Consider the following 20,828-nt stretch of genomic DNA (forward strand, 5'->3'; position numbering starts at 1 on the left):
TGTTTTTAAGTCAGACCAGTGACATTTATTGCTCAACTTTGATCCCAGATAGTTATGAAGGCTAGCTAGCTTTTGTCCCTGAGAACCAATGCAACTATTTTAAGTGTCACAAATGAGGATACAGCAAAGAGCTTTAGTTCTCAGAGAGAAGTGATTAATTTCATCTCTGACATCCTTATCTGGCTCTTGAGAGTTGACCCATCATCCCCAAAATATATTATACAGGAAGTCTTGCAAAAAGGTTGGGTGAAGCTTTCTTAAAACTTATATAGTCAGTTAACTCTTGGTATCAATTGCCTTTTGAATCACAAAAGTAATTTCTGAACTTATATGGCAAATACTAAAGCTCACAACAGCAAGTTTTAAAAATTACCCTGTTCCCTACATTTTAACATTTGCTCCATGTTGTAGAAAAAGTGAATATATGTAAATATTTTTAAAAAGAGAAGGTGCACTTATCTGAGGAAAAATAAAAGACAACAAAAAAAAATCCATTGTTTGTGCTGCTAGTTTCCTAACTCAGTTAAACCCCACAAAAACCATAGACTAGTTTCATAAAAGAAAATAATGAGTATCACATACACATCTAATACAATAAATTCAAACAGGAGCACACATATTATGTTGGTGATCAAACATGGACACAGATAGGCAGAACAGGATGGAACAAGCAGAGCCAAGAAAATTAGAAATAAGCCCTTTCTCTCATTCCTGAAAACCATGCAAAGCAGAATAGCCCAGTCAATACAAAATGACAGACGCACGAAGAATCTGAAGAAAACGCGGAAAGGCAACCCTAATGATTAAAAGAATTATCGTTCAATGAAGGCTAAGTTGAAAGACGAGAATATCCTTGTGAAAACATGCCAAAGACAAAATGAAAAAGTCCATTAAGAGTGCACAGTGAACCAGATACTGGAATGCCACAGAAAACCAAAGGAAAAAGTAGAGGGGAAAGAGCATGTTGCTTCAATAAAAAACACGGTAAGACACATGTAAGGCATTCAACTACTGCAAACTTAGAAGTACTGAGTTAAATGAATGCTGTACATGAGCACCAATGCAGTAATGTACATTTACTCTGCAAGACATACTATGGAACACTGCAGCAAGTACCAAAAAAAAAAAAAAAAGTTGCCAATAACCAAGAATTCTACACCTTAATAAGGCTAAAAGGTAATGCAATACTTGGAAGAAACTAAATGATAAGTCTTCAAGTTATCAATTGAAGGATGTGACTTTAACATGTTCTAAGAAAACACCAGGCCAACTGTCATTCTCACAAATCAGAGCAGGAGAGGGAAGAATAATGCTTGTCTCCTACTGAATGGTATTCATCGTAAGTGAAAATGAGTATAGCTGGAAGTGGAACTCTGCCTGTGTCTGAAGAAAAGTGAGTCGGTGGGGAGACAAGAAAGTGAAAACAGTCTCTTAATAAATTAAATTCTCATAAAAACTAACCTTTCTCCTTGGATTTTCTATCTTGTTCTCTGTCCCGACTTTTGCTCCTGTGCTTATATGACTTTCGATCTCGGCTTTTTGATCTTCTTCGATCCCGACTACGAGATCTATGCTTTCTTTCTGACCTATCATGGCTTCTGCTTCTTCGTCGATCTCTGCTTCTTAAATAATTTGAAACAAAAGGAAAGCAATTTCAGCTGATATTACAGTGAGAAAAAACCTTGAAGAATTACATACTGTTGAATAAATAACAAGATTAAAAGCAAAACTTACCCTTAAAGGCAAAAGAATAGAATCTACTATTAAAACATATTTACATTAGAAATCTTAAGAACTGAACATTGAAAATCCTTCTAACTTCAATTTTTCAAATAGGTAGCCCTACCCAAAATAATTTATAATTTAAATGTCTTGGGCTTCCCTGGTGGCGCTGTGGTTGAGAGTCCGCCTGCCAATGCAGGGGACACGGGTTCGTGCCCCGGTCCGGGAAGATCCCACATGCCACGGAGCGGCTAGGCCCGTGAGCCATGGCCACTGAGCCTGTGCGTCCGGAGCCTGTGCTCCGCAATGGGAGAGGCCACAACAGTGAGAGGCCTGCGTACTGAAAAAAAAAAAAAAAAAAAAAAAAGTCTTCTCAGAATCAATGAGAAGAGAAGCACTTAAAAGACCATCCAATACACCGACTTCCTAATAAGACTGCATCAAACCTCCTTAGACTGCCTCAGAAATAGCAATGAAGTTGCCTCGAAGATGGACTCTTTCAGATTCAACTCTCATAATCCATCCTCACGCTTAATGAGACTTAAGAGGGTCAAGTACCAAGGAATATCACTAGTAATTACTACTGTTTATTGCACACTCACTATATGTCTGGCTCTGTTTCATGTGTTCAATATACCTGCTTCGCCTTCTTTCTCTACTTCGTGATCTTTTGTGGTCCCGAGACCTGCTGCATCTTCGGTCAGAAGTTCGGCTTGAATGACGACTCCTTGATCGACTCCTCTTTCTTCTTTCTCTGTCTCGAGCCCTTTCTTTTTCTCTTTCTTCCTCTTCTCTTCGTCTTTTCCTCTCTCTCTCTTCCCTTTCTCTCTCCCTTTCTTTTTCTCTTTCTTCTCGTTCTTGTTTCTCCTTTTTTAAACGCTCATCACGATCAGGTTCTTCAGTTCTTTTTCTTAATTTTTCCTAAGGAAATAGAGTTTGATTTTTTTTTTTAGAACTATATAAAGACACTGTCAAACAATGGCTACCTAATGTGAAGCATTTTTAGACCAACTTATGGAATTTGATGCCCTAAAAGTGAAATGGAGAAATCTCAACACCATGTATGTACACAAGATATTATTTGACTAAACCCTCAGGAATATTCTTTCTCCCAAATTCCTGGCACTACAGAGTAAAAAAAATACAGTGCTTTGCTAATCTAATGAATAGCAAAGCATTACAGGGATTATCGCTACCTCAAATAACACAGTCAGCAAAAATATCAACGAGAGATTTATATCTCTATGTGATCAATTTTTAACCATATTAAAATAAAGTACTAGCTATAGCTAAAATACATGTTTATAAGAAACTTACTTTTAATTCTTCTACAGTAGCTTTAATTTTGGCATAGCCCATGTGCTGTTTTCCCATCAAATGGTCATCTACCCGGGACTGGGCATCTCCCACTATCAAAAAGGCTCCACACACTTCACAAACTTCCATTTGTTTTTCTTGGGCAGCAAAACTTTCAATTGTCTGAAATGATAAATCAGTTATTATAAGAATATCTGAGGAAGACAGAACAAACAAATCGCCCCAAAAGTACTTAACATTTAGAATAGATTTTTAATTTTGTCAACTGCTACTTTCCACTTCCCCAAAGCCATAATACTGAGCAGCAACTTTTAGAGAGGAAGCATGACAGCAGCAATCAACTTTCCACATCACCCAAGAAGTACTAAGACCCCATCCCTCAACTCCAACAAAGAAAAAGCTACCTATACCACCTCGAAAAAGCTACCTATTTTAGTCTGAATTCATTTCTTGCTTGGTTCAACAGGTTAAAAATGTGGACTCCATATTAAAAATGTTTTTCAAAATCATTAAGGAATTGAACTCACTGAGTATAATCTGAACATATCCTTTTAATATTTGGGAACCAATGACCAATTATATTCTAGCATCAATATCCAAAACATGTGTTTTGTATGTACAAATACATACACTGATACAAAATACACTGTATCAAAGACATATCAAATACATTGATACCAAAACACGTATCAATATCCAAACATTATATTCTCTAACTGAAAGCTAAGAAAGTAGAAGGTATTATTAAGAGTATACCAATTCTGTACTAAGGTAAATACAAACTGAGTAATTTGTTCTAACAAAAAATAAATAAAACCCAGGCCCAAATCAATACTTATGATCTAAGGCACAGGTTGGCAAGCCAGCGGCTTAGAGGCCTGTTTTTGTAAAGGTTTACTGGAACAAAGCCACATCCAATTGTTTATATATTGTTTAAAGCTGCTTTTGTAATATAAGAGCCTTTATATTACAAATCTTGTGACCTGCAAACCTAAAATATTTACTATGTGGCCCTTTAAAATAAAGTTTGCTGACATTAGAAAACTGTTCTCAAATCGGAATAGATCCTAGTAATTCTCAGTGAACAGCCTGGGTAAACCAAAATGAGGTTGCTACTCACCGAAGTTGTGGACCTAAGCAATTCTCTCTCTTCTTTTAACTGTTCAACTAATTTCATCATTCCCTGGGCTTCTTCTACTTTTCCTTCAGATCCTAATTCTTCAATCTAAGGGGAATTTAAAAAGCAGTCAGGATATCTTTCTAACCACACTATCCAAGTATTTTTCTTTTTACCCCAAGCTTCATTAGCATTTAGCGGTTGTTTTGGGTCTTTTTGTTTGGTTTTGTTTAGTGAAGCCTGCATTAATTATGTATACTTAACAGAACATAAACAGCAAATTTCTAAGGTGCACAATTTCATAAGGTTTGACTCCCATGAAAGCAACACCACCATCTAGATAATAAACATATCCATCACCCAAGAAGGTTTCCTCCTGCCTCTTTGTTGTATCTCCTCCCAAAGCAACCACTGATCTGCTTTATGTCACTATAGATTAGTTTGCATTTTCTAGAATTTTATTTAAATGGAACCATGCACTTTTTTTTCCTTCTGTAGGGCTCTGGCCTCTTTCACTCAACCTAATTATCTTAAGATTCATCCACACAGTTACATGTAATTAATTCCTTTTTATTACTGAAGAGTGTATCACACTGTATATAGATCAGGGGTCCCCAACCCCCGGACCAAGAGTGGTCCGTGGTCTATTAGGGACCTGGCCACACAGCAGGAGGTGAGCGGCAGGCGAGCAAGCAGAGCTTCATCTGTATTTACAGCTGCTTCCCTGCTGACATTACCACCTGAGCTCCACCTCCTGTCAGCATTATGGTGAGCTGTATAATTATTTCATTATATATTACAATGTAACAGCAATAGAAATAAACTGCACGATAAATGTAATGAGCCTGAATCATCCCGAAACCATCCCCCCACCCCCATCTGTGGAAAAACTGTCTTCCATGAAACCGGTCCCTGGTGCCAAAAAGGTTGGGGACCGCTGGTATAGATACATCACATTTTTTTATCCATTAACCTACTGACACTCACATGAGTTCTTTCCGGGTCTGTCTGGAGTGTTACTTGCCTAGTATGAATAAAGCCACTATAAGCATCGGTATACAACTCTGTGTAAACACATGCTTTCATCTCCCTAGCAGCGTAATGGCTCGTGGGGCCTCTTTTAACTTTTTAAGAGAGAAACCTTTTTCCAAAGTGGCTGCACCATTTCACATACCCCAACAGCGTAAGACAGTTTGCCCAGCTCTCCACTAACGCTTGATATGGTCAGTCTTTTTAATTTTAGCAATTCTAATAGGTGTTCAAAAAGCATCTCACTGTAGATTTGTATTTCCCTAATGTCTAATGACATTGAGCAACTTTACATGTATTTATTTGCCATCCTTATACCTTCTTTGGTTAAGTGTCTACTCCAAGTATTTTCTGACATGAACGCACACAATTCTCACCTGCTGCAGGAGTACATCGATTTTATCTGTTAGAACCTGAATTTTTTCTTCATTTTTGCCTGTTGGACCAGCTGCCTAATGAAGACAACAGAATGTATTATCAACCACTAAAATACAGAGATAGACGTTCAAACTCTCACATACCATCCCTACTATTTTACTTGATGACTGAAACGCTGAATCACAAGGACAGTAACTCAGCTGCCTCAGTTTCTGTTAATCAGCTGCACTCTGTCAGTTATTTATATCCAAGACCAAAACCTCATGATTAGCAAAATCAATATTGCATTTGCTAACGAAGACTGAAATTTTAAAAGAATACAAAGTAATGAATGAACCTGAACACAAGTTTCAACACTAGGGAAATCTCTGGGTTTCCAGAGAACAAGGACACTTTACAAAGACTGTAAATTAATTTCATACTCACCCCAGATGACTGCTGGTTTTGAGATAATGCCAAACGAGCATGGCCTCGTCTAATTCTACGTTCTACTTCTGCAAGTAAGCTCTGTAAGTATCGCAGAAAATCTCTCTCATAGCCAACTTTCATAAAACGAGAACTCTTCTCATACCTAATAAAAATGAAAATAAACAAGCACTGCTTTCCTTCCAAATCTTTATTGATTACAACTCTCATATTCTATCTTAACTAATCTCATGGACTACTGCGTTTAGACTGAAGGCGTAGAGAATTCCCTGGCGGTCCAGTGTTAGGACTCTGTGCTTTCACTGCTGAGGGTCCGGGTTCAACCCCTGGTCAGGGAACTAAGATCCTGCAAGCTGTGAGGAGCCACCAAAAAATAATAATAGAAGAAAAAAAATAAAAAACAAATGTGACATAGAAAAAAATGCTTAGGCTTATACTCGGCATACAGTATGTACTCACATGGTGATATTACATAAAGCTGCATCACTCTGTACCACCCCCAACTAACGAAGAGGACCTCTGTCCAACATTCATTTTACACGAATTTCAATTATTTCTTCAATCCTTGTCCCCTTAAAGCCAAATAATGATGGGGGTGGGGAGATGACCCCCCAAAAGGTAACTTACTGTTTTCGCAGATTTTCATCATGAATTTTTTCACAAGGCCCTGAAAGAACAAGAAATATGAAGGTATAAATTATTGAAGTTAACTTTTCTCTTGCTAAAACAAAAGTTCTTTTTTAAAAAAGGAAAGAAGATTCATTTAATCACTGAGTAGTCTGTAGACACCTAAAGTAAGCCTACTGAATCATGAAGCGACATACCCAAGTAAGCACATGAAAAGTGTCCTCCTTAGTCTTCAAGATGAGTATAACACAGAACTACGTAAGAGAAGAAAAAAGAGGGAGTAGGAGGAATGAAAAAATTGTTCCTTACTGCCACCAAGAAGAAAACTGGGATGAGGGCAGACCACTGGTCTGAACCACCAGCGACATTTTATTAATTTCGAGTCTCTGTAAATAGTACAAGACTAGCACCCTAGTCCTACCCCTTACCATCTCCAAAAGGCAACCAATTTTGACCCTTTTAGTTGTATCTTCTGGAATTACCTCCATATTTCTAAATTTTATGCTTATTTTGCTTTTTCTTGGTTTATCCTAGGCATCAAAAATTTAGGTTAAATAAACATTCAGTGCGTATATTTTGATTATCCAAGTCCTACATTAACTGCTGAGTCAAACAAAAGGTGCATTATAATGACACTTTTGATAAACTTACTGGAATTCTTTCTTTTGTTTAGTCTTTTCTATGTCTCCATTTCCAAATTCATCTCAAACACTTTAACTCAGCTATAAGAAACTATCTCAATATCAATGTCCCTCAAGATTCAAAATATATCAGATAATCAGCTTTATTTTCTTCCATGAGCTTTCTGTCCTGCTTCAGCCTGGGCTGCTGTTTTTCTAAGCTCACTAATAGAGTTGTCATCCTTAGAAATTCCTTTTCTGGTCTGTACTGAAGTTTACTGGATCTCTTATTTCTCTCCTTCTTGGTTTACGCCCATGAGTTTCCAGAGAAAAGGTGGTAGATAAGTTTGTTGAGACCGTGCATGTCTGAAAATGTCCTTTTGTTTGGCTATATAGCTAACCTAGGTAAAAAACATTTTTTCATTCAGAATCCTGAGGGTGTTTCTGCAGTGTCTTCAACTTCCAGTGTCATACTGACAAATTTGAGGCCATCCTGACTGATAATCCTATGTGCCCCACCCTCACGCCTGGTGTTCTGGAATTTCACAATGGTGTGGATCTTTTTTCATTTGTTGTACTGAGCTCTTGAAGGACTCACTCAATCTAGAGGGTAAAGTCCTTTAATAATGCAATATTAAAATTTCCTCCCTTCTGTTTTCTCTATCTAGAACTCTTAATTAGCTATTAGAGGACTGGACTGATATAATTTTTTCAAATTTTAATTTTTTATCAACATTCCACAAATTTATTTTATCCTCAAAACTTTCCCCTGATTTTATTTCAGATTTCTCTAGTTCTAATTTCTAAGAACTCTTCTTCGTTTTTCAAAACTTCCCTTTTAATACAGCATCCTATTCCTCCTGATATGTTCTCTTATTTCTCTGAGGATACTGAATTTAGTTACGGCTTTAAAATTTTTTTTCTTCTGTTTTCCCCCATTATCCACCATATTCCACTAAATTCTTTTTTTCTGTTGGTTTTGGTTAATCTTTTGTGTTTGAAGATTTTCTTCAAATGTCTGACTGGTATTCCTTGGCTGGCAAAACACTTCCAAAATCTGACTCGAAGTTGGTATGCTCAGGCAGGGTTTGTCAACTAACGGGCTTTACCATAGGAAAATCGGGCAGCAAGACTTTCTTTTAGGAGATTCCCCAAGGGTCAGTACCTGTAGATCATTTCTCTGGAACTGTTCACTTTCTCTAAAGAATCCTCTTCTCTTCTGCCTGGGGAAAAACATCTGGCTGTATCCTTCTAGGAACAGGGCAGAGGAAGGGGATGGGAAAACCTCACTATTGAAAATACAGACTCATTTTATCTCTTACAGTCTCATCTTCGTTCATTACTGCCCTGTCCTGTATCTCTACTCCCAGTATCTAGATACATCCAGCCCTAATGTGCTCTTAATGTTTTAGGGCAAGCTGTTAATGTTTCTAGAATGATACTAGTTATGTACCATCCTTGGGAGAAGAAAATGATCAAATTTTTTTTTTGCATTTTGTGGCTCAAATGAACTAGAGTCTCTTTACCCCAATTTCTTCAGAACATAACCCCCGGGGTCTCCTGGGCTGTAGGGGTGGGAGACAGAATCACCAGATGCACAGGTCTGACCACACAGACTAGTGGTTCTCAACAAGGGCAGTTTTGCCCCCAGGGGTATCTGGCAATGCCTGGAGGCATTTTTGGTTGTCACAATTGGGAGATGTTACTGGCATCTACTGGGTACAGGCCAAGGATGCTACTAAACATCCTACAATCCACAGGACAGCCCCTCCCACCCCCGCAAACACAGAATTTTCCAGGTAAAACTGTCAAATGTCAAGGTTGAGAAACCCTGAACTAGACTAATCTCTGGTTTTCAGCCCCATGATTCAACTCTGCCTTCTATGGTACCTGATGCCTCCAAATCCTGAGCCTGTCCAGGGTTCTGCTGATCAAACTCTTTCTTCTGTTTAATACCCCCTTCTGCAGGCTTTTAGGGTACAGGTTTCTCTGCTATTCTTCCATCCATTTGTCATCTTCCAAAAATGTGCTGACATCTCTAATGTTATCTCGACTCTTCCATTTACACCTTTTTTGTTTTTAAATTTTCATTTTAGTGGAGGGGTTTCAGGAGGGAGTGGAAATAGATATGTATATTCAATTAAGCCACCATGTTTAATTAGACTGACATTTATTAATACATTCAAAAAACTAAGCCAGGAAAGAAATTACTTTATCAACAAACCTTTAAGAGGAAACTTCTTTTCAAAATTATAAAGTATCAGTTTCTCTTTAATCATAAATTCGATAAAAGTTACACAGAACACTTACTTACCAAGATCAGAACGAGTGTTTGTGAACAATTCCGCAGGACAAAAACCACAGAGATAATATTTACAAACCTAGTGAAGAAAGACAAAGGTAATTTAACTTTTTGAAATTGTTCGGTTTTAGAACTATACCAGAAAAGGGTGCCAAATAACTATTTTCTCATTTCATGATCTTCATCTTTCAACCAAGTAAGTTAAGAATAATTTCATTTGTTAAGCCATTTAGTTAGGTAAATTAATGACTTTCAGACTCCTGGATTCCAGTACAAGAAGTGCAGGACTGACAGTTACCAGCATTTTCTATTTCTATAATTACTTCCTATTTCTATTAGAAATCACTGCCCTACTCCCAAGCAACAAAAAATACTGGATAAAGACATCCAGAAAAAAGATAACTTTTTATTTTTAATTAAAAACACACAAAAAACATTGTTCTTATTTTCCTAACTTTGTTAAAGACCAGAACCAATTTACAGACTAAGACTTGGAAATCACTGCCTAAATTCCAAATAACACTTATTTAAAGCAATCTGGTTCAGTATTTTCACTTAAAGAGATCCTGTAACAGGCCCTAAGGTGTAGTGGATATTTTCACACATGCCAGCACTTTTACTGAGTAATTTCTATGGTATGAGGAAGAATTATTAACATGAAACCGACTTTTAATTCTCTCTCACTGGTACTTTTGTAACTCCTTCAGATATATTCCGAGACTGCTCTATCCTATGTTTAATTCTATAACACTACAAACCAAAACCTGTTAAGCAAAATATCTCCCTTCATATAACCCTTCATTGTTATTGGGTAATTTTTCAATGTACAACTATAACATATGATAGAAAAGGTCTGCTAAATTTAAGATTGAATGAGTTTTTTCGAGACACTTAGAACTGGATGTTAAATCTGAAATAGATTGTTTTTTGCTTCAAAGGTCAACTGTTTTATACTTGTGTGAAGCAATGTGGTTCCATAAGCTGTGTCCAAAATAACTAAGGTCTTATAAAGAAAGGTCTCATAAAGAACAATGAGATTCAAAAATCATGTCTAAACAGATTTAGTTTTATATCAATATTATCCTGTTATATGTAGCCATATGTCATAGTATCTTTGTACCATTTTCTTTTCTTTAGAAGTTCTAACACTCGATTTTAAATTATTAAAAAGGCTCTGTATGACCACAAATAACATGTTGGCGAGGATGTGGAGAAAGGGGAACCCTTGTACACTGTTGGTAGGAATGTAAATTGGTGCAGCCACTGTGGAAAAACCATATGTAAGTTCCTCAAAAAAAAATAGAACTACCATATATGATCCAACAATTCCACTCCAGGGTATATATCCAAAGAAAACGAAAACACTAATTCAAAATGATACATGCACCCCAATGTTCACAGCAGCGTTATTTACAATAGCCAAGATATGGAAGCATCCTAAGTGTCCATCAACACATGAATGGATAAAGAAAATGTGGTATATATACACGATGGAACACTAATCAGCCATGAAAATTTGCCATTTGCAACAACAAAGATGGACTTGGAGGGGATTATACTTAGTGAAATAAGCCAGACAGAGAAAGACAAATACTGTATGCATTTGTGGAATCTTAAAAAAAAAAAAAAAAAAAAAGCAAATTAGTGAATATGATAACAACAAAATAAAACAGACTCTGTGATATAGAGAACAAATGGGAAGAGGGAGGGGCAAAATAGAGGTAGTGTATTAAGAGGTACAGACTATGATGTATAAAATAAATAAGCTACAAAGATATATTGTACAGCACAGGGAATATAATATAGCCAATATTTTACAGTAACTGTAAATGGAGTAAAATCTTTAAAAATTGTAAATCACTATGTTGTACACCCGAAACTTATATAATATTGTAAATCAACTATACCTGAATTTTAAAAGGGCTCTATACATGCAAATGATTGTTTTAAAATGCTATATACTTTTCTAATTATTAAAATGTCTGACTTGTTAAATTCTGCATCCACTTTAAGTGTATCAGCAAAATACCAATGCCAACATTCAGTTTAAGAGTCTCTTTCAGGGGACTTCCCTGGTGGCACAGTGGTTAAGATTCCGTGCTCCCAATGCAGGGAGCCCAGGTTTGATCCCTGGTCAGGGAACTAGATCCCGCATGCATGCCGCAACTAAGGAGCAGGCGAGCCACAACTAAGGAGCCCGTGAGTCGCAACTAAGACCCGGCGCAACCAAATAATTAGCTAGTAAAAAAAAAAAAAAGAATCCCTTTCATTTGGGGGAAGGAGGACAGAGACAAAGAGGGTATGCTACTTATCTTTCAGACTATTAACCCTGGTTCCAAGGGCCCAAAAATTATTTAACAAATTTCCCACAATGTTAATAGTTATATGAAATAGGTTAATAATAGTTATTACCAGCATTTACCATTACTTATAGCTACAAATTATATGGTTTTAATTATATTATTTAATTATATTATTTAATTTTAAAACTAAACTTGGCGTTCAGCCCTCATAAGTATGAAAGTTTACTATCATAAGTATGAAAGTTATTACTATCACTATGCATTTTGCTTTCAAGTATATATGTAAATATAAAACTACTGTTCATTAAAACAAAAGGAATAAACATCTCTAAGGTCCCTCCTGACTCTTAAATATAACCAAATACAAACTTGAGTATTTATAGGAAGGAAATCTTTTTGGAATTATTTCCAAATAGTACTTATTGAATCTTAGTTTTAATAGCATTTATCACCAAAATCAAACTGACCTGGGTCTGAACTGGGATTTACCACATACTGTATGACTTAAGTTTTCTGTAAAAGTGGGGATGACTAGTAACTTCAAGGTTTGTCATAAAATGTGTAATAAATTCTGGTTTTTAAAACTAAAATACCTCTGATTTTCAGAGCTATTTAAAGTTTTATTCTTAGGGCTTCCCTGCTGGCACAGCGGTTAAGAATCTGCCTGCCAATGCAGGGGACACGGGTTCGATCCCTGGTCCAGAAAGATCCCACATACCACGGAGCAACTAAGCCCATGCGCTACAACGACTGAGCCTGCACTCTAGAAGCCGCGAGCCACAACTACTGAGCCTGCGCGCCACAACGACTGAAGCCTGCACGCCTAGAGCCCATGCTCCGCAACAAGAGAAGCCACTGCAATGAGAAGCCCGTGCACCGCAACGAAGAGTAGCCCCCGCTTGCCGCAACTAGAGAAAGCCCACACGCAGCAACGAAGACCCAACACAGCCAAAAATAATAAACAAATAAAATAAAGTTTTATTCTAAACTCTAAGCCTTATTTATACAGTTTTCCAAAAAACAGTACATTCTAAGTGGTCAAAACTCTAAGTCTAAATATACTATGTCAGTTTTCCAATAAAATACGTGAGTGAACACACTTAAATCTAGTAAGTACTGTATGGAATTTTAATTTTAAAGGGCATTTAATTTGAAAAAGTAGAAAATGGCACTTCAAAAATCATTTAACACTATGTGCTAAAAACGATGCTTGAAGTATCAATACAAGACCATGTTGAGACTCACTCCTCAAGAAGCTCGGTTTAGTAGTGACACAAAAACTAAAATGTACATGCATCACTAGAACAGACAGGAATTTAGTCAGGAATGTCAAGTGGTGAAGCTTGAACTGGTTAAGTTCAGAAGTGGAATGACAAGACATTCTAGGCATAAGGAAACATGAAAAGACAGACATAGCAGAGTATGAAATAGGCAAGTTGAAATAGGTATGCTTGGAGAGGCAACATACTGCAGAGTTTGAAACGTGGCCGCCACTTTTCAACTGTAACTCTGCCTCGTGTCCTCAATACAAAAAAAGGAGACAATAAGTATTTCACAGTGGGATTGTAAAATTTAAACTCTCCATTTACTGAATTGGGAGAAATGAGCAAATAAGTCTGGTTTTTTAAATACTACCCATTACTTTTTTAAATGTCTTTAGGCACTATGTAGATCAAATAAGGCATGCCAGCAGGTCTACCTATAATTTAGTCCAATCACTGCATCTGAGATGAGAAACTGAGATCAACCACATGACCTGCCCTGAAGGCATCTAGCTACTTACAAAATAGAGATTAAAACCTATTTTCCTAATTCTTTTCTGTGTGCTCTTTCCACTCTCCAATTCTCCTTAAGATACTGTTGTAAAGAAATGGAACATCAACACATTTGTTATTCTACCCAATAAACTCTAGCTACTTAGACTGCTTCTTTTAACCCTTCCCAGGGATTGAGGATGTTTAACTAAAAATATTAACAGTCTTTGACTCAGCAAGTCTTTACTAAATGTCCATCATGGACCTAGAAGTCTGATAACCAAAGGTGGCAAGGGGAAACAGAGTTCTCATAACATAATTGTGATTCTCTTGATAAATTAAGGTAACACTAAAGACCAGAAGAGTTCAATCTCAACAGCATACTTTTCACTACCACTTAAGAGAATGCAGATACAACCAATCTTAGGAATGTGACTAGGAAATTTTAATTCCAAGTTTCCATCACATTAAACAAAGTCAAACTGTCAAAAATTAAAACAATATCTGAAAATAAAATTCAAATTCAAAATTCAAAAAAATAAAAATCTGGCATTAGATACTCTGTTGGGAAAAGGAACATTCCAAACATTACTAGAGTTGTGGGACAATTTCGCAGCATCCATCAAAATGGCTAAGTATGCATTTAACTTAGTCATTATCTTTCTAGGAATCTATTCTACAAATGATTCAGCTACATGTACGAGAACGTTCATTGCGGATTGGTTGGTAATGGTAAAAGAATTTGACATAATCTACATATCCACCAGGAAATAGTTAAACTAAGGTAGATTTTTTTTTTCATTTATTTTTGGTTGTGTTGGGTCTTCGTTGCTTAACGCGAGCTTTCTCTAGTTGCGGCGAGTGGGGGCTACTCTCAGTTGTGGTGCGCGGGCTTCTCATTGCTGTGGCTTCTCTTGTTGCAGAGCACGGGCTCTAGTCGCGTAGGCTTCAGCAGTTGCAACACGCGGGCTCAGTAGTTGTGGAACACCAGTTCTAGAGCACAGGCTCAGTAGTTGGGGCACACGGGCTTAGCTGCTCCGCGGCATGTGGGATCTTCCCGGACCAGGGCTCAAACCCATGTCCCCTGCATGGCAGGCAGATTCTTCCTTGCGCCACCAGTGAAGCGCTAAGGTAGATTTACATGTACCAATGAGGAAAGATTCCACAGTATAAGTGAAAGTTGTTAAGTATATATTATAACTTATATAACATTACTATATGACAACTTTCACTTATATATCTGTCTGTAAATTACTAGGAAAGATCTGGAAACATACATACAAATTTTTAAGCTTTTCCAGGGGAATGTGACAATAGGAAGGGGAGACAAGGTCAGACTTCCGCTGTTTACTTCTAATTTTAATCTTTTATAGTAAAGCAAGATTACTTTTGTAAAAAATCATTTTAACAACTCTAAATCAGAGGGGACATAATAGTAAAATCAATTCTTAACATAGTAATTAGTCATGGTTCACTCTTTTTTATTGTCTACACAAATTTCTTGTAAAATTTTAATCAATTTTCCACAGCAGCTGAGATAGTAAACATCTCTCTCCCACTAAGAAACCTTCAATTATTTCCCAATGTCATTTAGTCCCAACTTTTAACAAGGCTTATAAAAAAACATTCAAAACGAGGTCCCTGCTCATCTATCTACACACCTCCTCCCCCAACAACAAAAACAAGGGCTTCAGCTCTAATACCATTCACAATTTCTCAGGCCTAAGATTCTCTCCAGCCCCTAGTAACATTTGTCTTCTCTCCCTCAGGCTAACTCCTACGAATCCTTTAGGTCCCAGTATTTAAAGTCCACTTTAAGAGGCCTTCCCCAAGTACCCCAGTCTGGGTTAAGTGCCCTTTTCATGTGTGCTTTTCTAGACCCTCTACTTTCCCCCACTGTGCTACAAAAGCCCATTACTCCTTCATAACTGCTACCAAATGACAGTTCTCTCAGGGAAAGTGCTGCATCTATACTATTCGGTTGTACATATTATAAGAATGATACATTTTTGTGTCATTCAAAATAATCTGTATTATTTGTATCATCCAAAGTAATTATAGGAACTTCCTCAATTTACAAGAAATGATCAGAAAATTAAACACATTTCATAAAACAATGAAACACTGTATACTAACATAAGCTACTTTCTCCCCTTGTGAAGAAATCAAGTCTAATGAGATACCAGGAATTCCCTGGAAGTCCAGTAGTTAGGACTCCGTGCTTTCACTGCTTGAGGGTCCAGATTCAATCCCTGGTCAGGGAACTAAGATCCCACAAGCTGCACGGTGCATCAGAAGGAAAAAAAAGTCTAATGAGACAGAGACAGAGAGAGAGAGACACAGAGAGAGAGAGAGACAGAGAGACACACACACGGTTTCCCAAAGGCAATCAAATATTAAGGAAATACCTTAATATTTTCAGTGTGATAATAATATTGTGGTTATTTATTTGTCGTGCTCCAAGGCACGCAGAATCTTAGTTCCCCAACCAGGGAGCGAACCTGATGCCCCCTGTACTAGCAGTCTTAACCACAGGAATGCCAGGGAAGTCCCAGTCCTTATATTTTAGAGACAGATAATGATGTCTTTAAGGTTGAAATGATAGAACTGCTTCAAAATAGTGAAAGAAGTAGGACATACAGAGGAAATAATACTGGCCATCTGTTGATAATGTGTCTCACTGGGTATGGTTACATGCAGAGTTCATTCCACTATTCACTTCTGTATGTGTTTTGGAGAGAAAAAAGCAAACAGCAGTTATATACACAAAATATAGGCTGCTGGCAATTCCAAGAAGCCCAACACTTACCATGTACTACAGAGTGAGGCAGGAGATGCCTATACTTCTGACAGAAATAACATTTTGGTGGCTATGAATTAAAACTGTCTAGTAGGGCTTCCCTGGTGGCGCAGTGGTTGAGAGTCCGCCTGCCGATGCAGGGGACACGGGTTCGTGCCCCGGTCCGGGAAGATCCCACATGCCGCGGAGCAGCTGGGCCCGTGAGCCATGGCCGCTGAGCCTGCGCGTCCGGAGCCTGTGCTCCGCAACGGGAGAGGCCACAACAGTGAGAGGCGCACGTACCTCAAAAAACAAAAACAAAAAAAAAACACAACTGTCTAGTAAAATACCTGTAGATGCCATGTGGTATATTTACTCATTTTTTGCTTCCAATTTCCTTCTTAGATTCTGAATCCCTTTTTTTTTTTTTTTTTTGCTGTACGCGGGCCTCTCACTGTTGTGGCCTCTCCCGTTGCGGAGCACAGGCTCCGGACGCGCAGGCTCAGCGGCCATGGCTCACGGGCCCAGCTGCTCCGCGGCATGTGGGATCTTCCCGGACCGGGGCACGAACCCGTGTCCCCTGCATCGGCAGGCGGACTCTCAACCACTGCGCCACCAGGGAAGCCCTGAATCCCTTTTTTAGATGTTAAAAGTCACAAGTAAAAATGTGGACAGTAACTTAACTGTTTTTTTCTTTTCTAAACAACTTTCAGTGTCAGTGACAGTATCTGCTAACATTGTGAAAATTTTAGAAAAGAACATTTATTTCAATTCCCTTCATAAATCATTAAGCGTTCATTGAAAAGAGGGCACACCTGAATTTGATAAATTATGAACAAAGTCTCATTTTACATATTATTAGAATCAGAGTTAAGTCAACACTTAATTTCACTCTTGGGTTGAGATCTACAATATAAAATCCTCAATTTGAACTACAAAGTTCCTTTTATATATATAATAATAAAAGCTCCAGACCAAACTTTACAATTCCCTACAATCTCAACTCTTCAAATGATCAGAAGGCTACCAATGCCTTCTCTATCAAACGCTGAAATCTTTGCATGTGAACACTAACCAAAAGGTGCTCACACTAGGCAGGTAAAATCCTATGCTTTCCTCATTACCCTGGTTGTTTAGGATTAACAAAGCAGAGCAAACTGCTTAACGCAAAAACACTAATCTCAAGGAAATGTAAAATATTAATCAATGAGGGAGGAGGGTGTGTCAATGAATCCTTGGAACAGTATTAAAGCTGATTTGACTTGAGTTGAAAACTACTTTAGTTGAACACTACTTTCTCTCAGATCCAAAGGTAACAATCTACAAAAGTTGGAAAGGCCTGTAACGTAAAGCACTTTCCCTGATAGTGGTTACATACATCTTTACAAATAAATGAAAGGTCAGTAATTTGCATCACAGAAGCATCCTTCACTTAAAAATGAGTTTCCCCCAAGTGCTTCTAGCTCACAATTAAAAACCTAGTATTGGGCTTCCCTGGTGGCACAGTGGTTAAGAATCCGCCTGCCAAGGCAGGGAACATGGGTTTGGTCCCTGGCCTGGTAAGATCCCACGTGCCGCAGAGCAACTAAGCCCGTGCACCACAACTACTGAGCCTGCGAGCCACAACTACTGAGCCCGCGAGCCACAACTACTGAGCCCGAGTGCCACAACTACTGAAGCCTGCGCACCTAGAGCCCGTGCTCCGCAACAAGAGAAGCCACGACAATGAGAAGCCCGTGCACTGCAACGAAGAGTAGCCCCCGTTCGCTACAACTAGAGAAAGCCCACGCACAGCAACGAAGACCCAACACAGCCAAAAATAAAAACAAATAAATTTATTAAAACAAACAAAAAAACCTAGTATTGACACTAAGGAGGTGGGTCAGGAAGCAGTAGTTCACAAGCTTTAGAATGCATAAAGATGCCATTTTAAAAAATGCAGATTTCTGGGGCCTTAATGTAGACCTATCAGAATGGGGGTGGGTGGGTGGGCGCCTGCCCGAGAAGTACAGATATCTGCATTTAAAACAAATTCCAAAGATCAGTCTGATGCAGACATCTAGGAATTTTTTAACACTAAGGTAAAGCTTCCATTTCATTGTTAAACAAAAGGACCCCACCCAGCTGAAATGGCTTTCTGCATCCAGTGCAAGTGTGGCAAAGAAAAATTTCCAGATAGAACAGGAATGCAAAAATATTTTGGGGAATTCCCTGGTGGTCCAGTGGTTAGGACTCCACGCTTTCACTGACTAGGGCTTGTGTTTGATCCCTGGTCAGGGACTAAGATCCCACAAGCCTCGAGGCGTGGCCAAAAAAATAAAAAAATAAAAAATTGAAATATCAGGTTACAGTGATGGTGAAACCCTTACAGTACATACTGGGGTTGTCTATTCCTCCAGGATTTCAGCACTAACAGCCAACAACATATGCAAATGACCTGGAAGTGATGCCACGAGCTTCCCCAGCTTTATAAAACTCTATAGTAATTCCTGCTTATTTAGAAGAGGCCACATGCTGGTCTACACCAACCTTTCCTTGCAGACAAGAATCTGAAACACCAGCAATTGACTTTTTCAAATCCCTGAATCTAGAATGAAGTGCAACTTGTCATTAAAGGCATAAAATATTTTAACAGCACCAAAAGTTTAAATCAGTGAGAAGCTCTAAAAGGAAAAAAAAACCCTGAAAGGAAAACAGATTTATTGAACTAAGATGACATAAAACTTAAGTTGCTTTTCTGACAGCCTCATTACTTATGTTATAAACCCAGCACATGTAATGGAATACAGCAATAAAATACCACCAGGAAAAAAATTTTCTCCACAACACTTGTTCAAAACCAATTAGGCACAGACATAGGCTGCTCCAGTTGATGAGCAATCAAAAGGAATTTTCTCTCTGTAATTCAAAATAGATAAATGTCCTATTTGCCCATCAAGTGAATCATAATGTTCATTTTTTTCTTTTTGCAAAGCTTAGATTACTGAGTGAAGTGGTAAAAGAAAAAGTTACTTCACTGTTACAAAGAAATGCCTAGAAAAGAAAGAATCAAGGCAAAAAACAGTTACTCTATGAATTCTACCACAACACTTCATACTACTGTGGAATCAGGCAGCGCCCACAACTTTAGTCAAACTCTTATCTTTTAAGGTACTGAAAAGACTTGTCTAGCACCAACTTGTTTTCCCGCACTGCAAGAGAAATTTTATTCTGACCAAAGCCTATGTTTAAAATGAGTAAGCAACTTAAAAAAAAAAGGCATATTTGTTTATTCCTTCATATTTTGATTAGTAACTGCCCTTAAATTATCTTGATTACAACCACATGTAAAATTAAATTCTACATCTATTCTTCAGGTAAGACCTAAAACAAATGTTACACATCGTGTTCAAAACACTAGATAAACATCAGGGTATTTGCAGAGAGCCAGTTTCATAGAACTGTGGAAAGTGAACAAGACCACAAAGATTAGGTTTAGTATCGCCATTTAACTTGCCAAAAGACCTTGGGTGAGCCTCTCAAGTCTCATCTGTGAAACTGGGTTTATAATTATTTACCCCTACAGGGTTAAGAGAATCAAATGAGTTTCACGTGAAGAAAATGCCTTGACAATTATCTACATGAATGGCTTACTAGACCGTACTGCTATCAAACAATATTTGTAAATCACGGTGAACCCTACCAAGTTATGACCTCTTTTAAAATTTTATTTCCCCATATAAGCGTCGAAACTGAACCATTACTGAAATAATATACTGTTACGATTTTTACCACTAATGCTGGCCAGAAATTTCAGTCTAAATACGTCGCTCAGCCCAAATAACGGTAGAATTTGCCCTTTCCCCTGTTTCACAATGAAGTGAAAACTCCAGAGCCTATAGATGTTAAAAAAAAAAAAAAAAATTCCTTCCTTTCCCGCCTTTCCCTGCCTGATTAAGGTGCTTTTCAATTCTGCCAAGGGTCTTTTTCACTTCCTTGATACTTAAACAACAACAATAAATCATCCCTTATCCTAGGATCCAGGAGGACTCCTCCCTCCTGGGCTATCCTCCAGGCTCCCTCCGGCCACGGGGTCAGACACTTGACTGCGGGGCGGCCCGGGCCCCAAACCGCGCCGCGGCCCCGGCGGGCCCCAGTCCGTTCCACTCCCCTCCCCCACGACGCCCGGGCATAGGCCCAAGGCCCGCGGGACTTACGCTCTCGTGGTCCCACCGCACGTTGCTGCGCTTCTCATCCGGGGCGAGGTTTCGGTCCCGGCCCATTAACTCATCCAACAATTGCGCGGCCGAAATCATGGTGCTTTCCTCGGGCGACTGCTCCCACCAGCCCTGGCACCCACCAAAGAAAACGCCGGCGGCACGGTCGCCAAGCTCTCCAGCCCGCTCCCGGCCTAATAGCCTGCGCTAAACAGGAGCCGACAAGACAAAATGGCCGCCGCGCGGACGCCTTCCCAA

The 20,828-nt window shown here is 38.5% G+C and overlaps 1 protein-coding gene across 8 annotated transcripts in view; it reads right to left on the reverse strand.

The window, feature by feature from the left end:
* The window catches only part of LUC7L3 (LUC7 like 3 pre-mRNA splicing factor), a 24,957-nt gene extending 4,153 nt beyond the window's left edge, over positions 1-20,804 (reverse strand). For 2 of the 8 annotated variants that reach the window (XM_022557804.3, XM_089901093.1), the window contains exons 1-9: positions 20,571-20,803; positions 9,551-9,617; positions 6,617-6,656; positions 5,990-6,134; positions 5,563-5,637; positions 4,160-4,264; positions 3,040-3,201; positions 2,360-2,643; positions 1,462-1,622 (exon numbers count right to left, since the gene is read on the reverse strand). In XM_022557804.3, coding sequence (XP_022413512.1) covers positions 1,462-1,622; positions 2,360-2,643; positions 3,040-3,201; positions 4,160-4,264; positions 5,563-5,637; positions 5,990-6,134; positions 6,617-6,656; positions 9,551-9,617; positions 20,571-20,669 — 1,138 coding nt within the window. In that variant the 5' untranslated portion in view covers positions 20,670-20,803. Of the gene's footprint in view, positions 1-1,461; positions 1,623-2,359; positions 2,644-3,039; positions 3,202-4,159; positions 4,265-5,562; positions 5,638-5,989; positions 6,135-6,616; positions 6,657-8,401; positions 9,305-9,550; positions 9,618-16,235; positions 16,753-20,570 lie in introns of those variants that run through there. The other 6 variants (XM_022557803.3, XM_022557802.3, XM_022557799.3 and 3 more) reach the window with 6 other exon arrangements.
* Positions 20,805-20,828: the final 24 nt, after the last annotated feature.

Source organism: Delphinapterus leucas, chromosome 19 (genome assembly GCF_059928025.1).
Source record: "Delphinapterus leucas isolate spDelLeu-1000000601 "Yukka" chromosome 19, BTC_Dleu_Yukka2, whole genome shotgun sequence".
NCBI lineage: Eukaryota > Metazoa > Chordata > Mammalia > Artiodactyla > Monodontidae > Delphinapterus > Delphinapterus leucas.